Source organism: Chrysochloris asiatica, unplaced genomic scaffold (assembly GCF_000296735.1).
Source record: "Chrysochloris asiatica unplaced genomic scaffold, ChrAsi1.0 scaffold00065, whole genome shotgun sequence".
Classification (NCBI taxonomy): Eukaryota; Metazoa; Chordata; class Mammalia; order Afrosoricida; family Chrysochloridae; genus Chrysochloris; species Chrysochloris asiatica.
In genome coordinates, this window is record NW_006408583.1 from 4,902,503 (window position 1) to 4,903,638 (window position 1,136).

At 45.8% G+C, this 1,136-nt stretch overlaps 1 protein-coding gene across 1 annotated transcript; it reads left to right on the forward strand.

The window, feature by feature from the left end:
* Positions 1 to 753: 753 nt before the first annotated feature.
* LOC102830849 (interferon omega-1-like) lies at positions 754 to 1,131 on the forward strand (the record flags this gene model as incomplete). The annotated part of the gene is made up of 1 exon (XM_006864461.1): positions 754 to 1,131. A coding segment is annotated over exon 1 (378 nt), but the record flags the coding sequence as incomplete, so codon positions are not given.
* Between the last annotated feature and the right edge of the window lie 5 nt (positions 1,132 to 1,136).

A 1,136-nucleotide genomic window follows, 5' to 3' on the forward strand; every position in this document is an offset into this window, starting at 1 on the left:
AATATCACTACCATGTAAACCTAGAGTATGGTATGTAACACCTTTCATCTTACAAGAGATAAAAGGAGAGAGACATGAGAAAAGAAAGAAGGACGCGCTACCACCATAATGGAAGAGTCAGGAGTGAAGTGTGTCCTTTAGACCTGGGTCCCTGCACTGTGAAGGTTCAAGACCCAGAGGGAAGATTGATGCCAAGATGCATGGAGATCTCCAAGGAGCACTCGACCTACAGATGCTGAAAGGAGACAGGGCCTTTCCCTATTGCCAACAAACCAAGCATTCCCAAAGAACCAGCGCTCTGAATTTGGACTACTAGCCTCCTAAACTGAAAGAACACATTTCTGGTTTTTGAAGCCGAACACTAGTGCTATTTCTGTTATGTTGTTGTTCTTCTCTAGTTGAGTCAGTTCCAATCAACAACGACCATGTAGAGGGGTTCCTAGGAGCGGTGGGTGGGTTTGAACCACTGACTTTTTGACTTGCAGTCTATTTTTTACCCTACAATGCCACACCAGGATTCCATTTCTATTATAGGAGCATTAAATAATAAGACAGCCATATTATGTCATATCAAGAACATACAAATCGAAATAAAAAACAGAAGTAAAACTTTACAAACAACATTTAGAAAATGAAACAGTAGTGTTCTCTATATAAAAGTCATGATAGACAGGTTGTCTTCATAGAACATAGGATCCAAGGTTGAACCAGACATTCAGTTCAGCCAGACCAGCAGTAAACTCCGTTTTCCCAATGGCCTTCCTGCTCTCTCTACTGACAGCACTGGTGATGCTCAGCTATGGCCCAGTCCCATCCCTGGGCTGTGATCTCTCTCAGAACCACATCCTGGCTAGTAGGAAGACCTTTGTGCTTTTGGGCCAAATGAGGAGACTCTCCCCTTTCTTCTGTCTGAAGGACAGAAAGGACTTCAGAATCCCTCAGGAGATGGTGGACAGCAGTCAGCTGCAGAAGGTCCAGACCATCTCTGTCCTCCACGAGATGCTCCAGCAGACCTTCAACCTCTTCCACACAGAGGGCGCCTCTGCTGCTTGGAACACGACCCTCCTGGACCAACTCCACAGTGGACTCTCTCAGCAACTGGATGACCTGGAGACGTGCTTGGTACAGGCAATGGG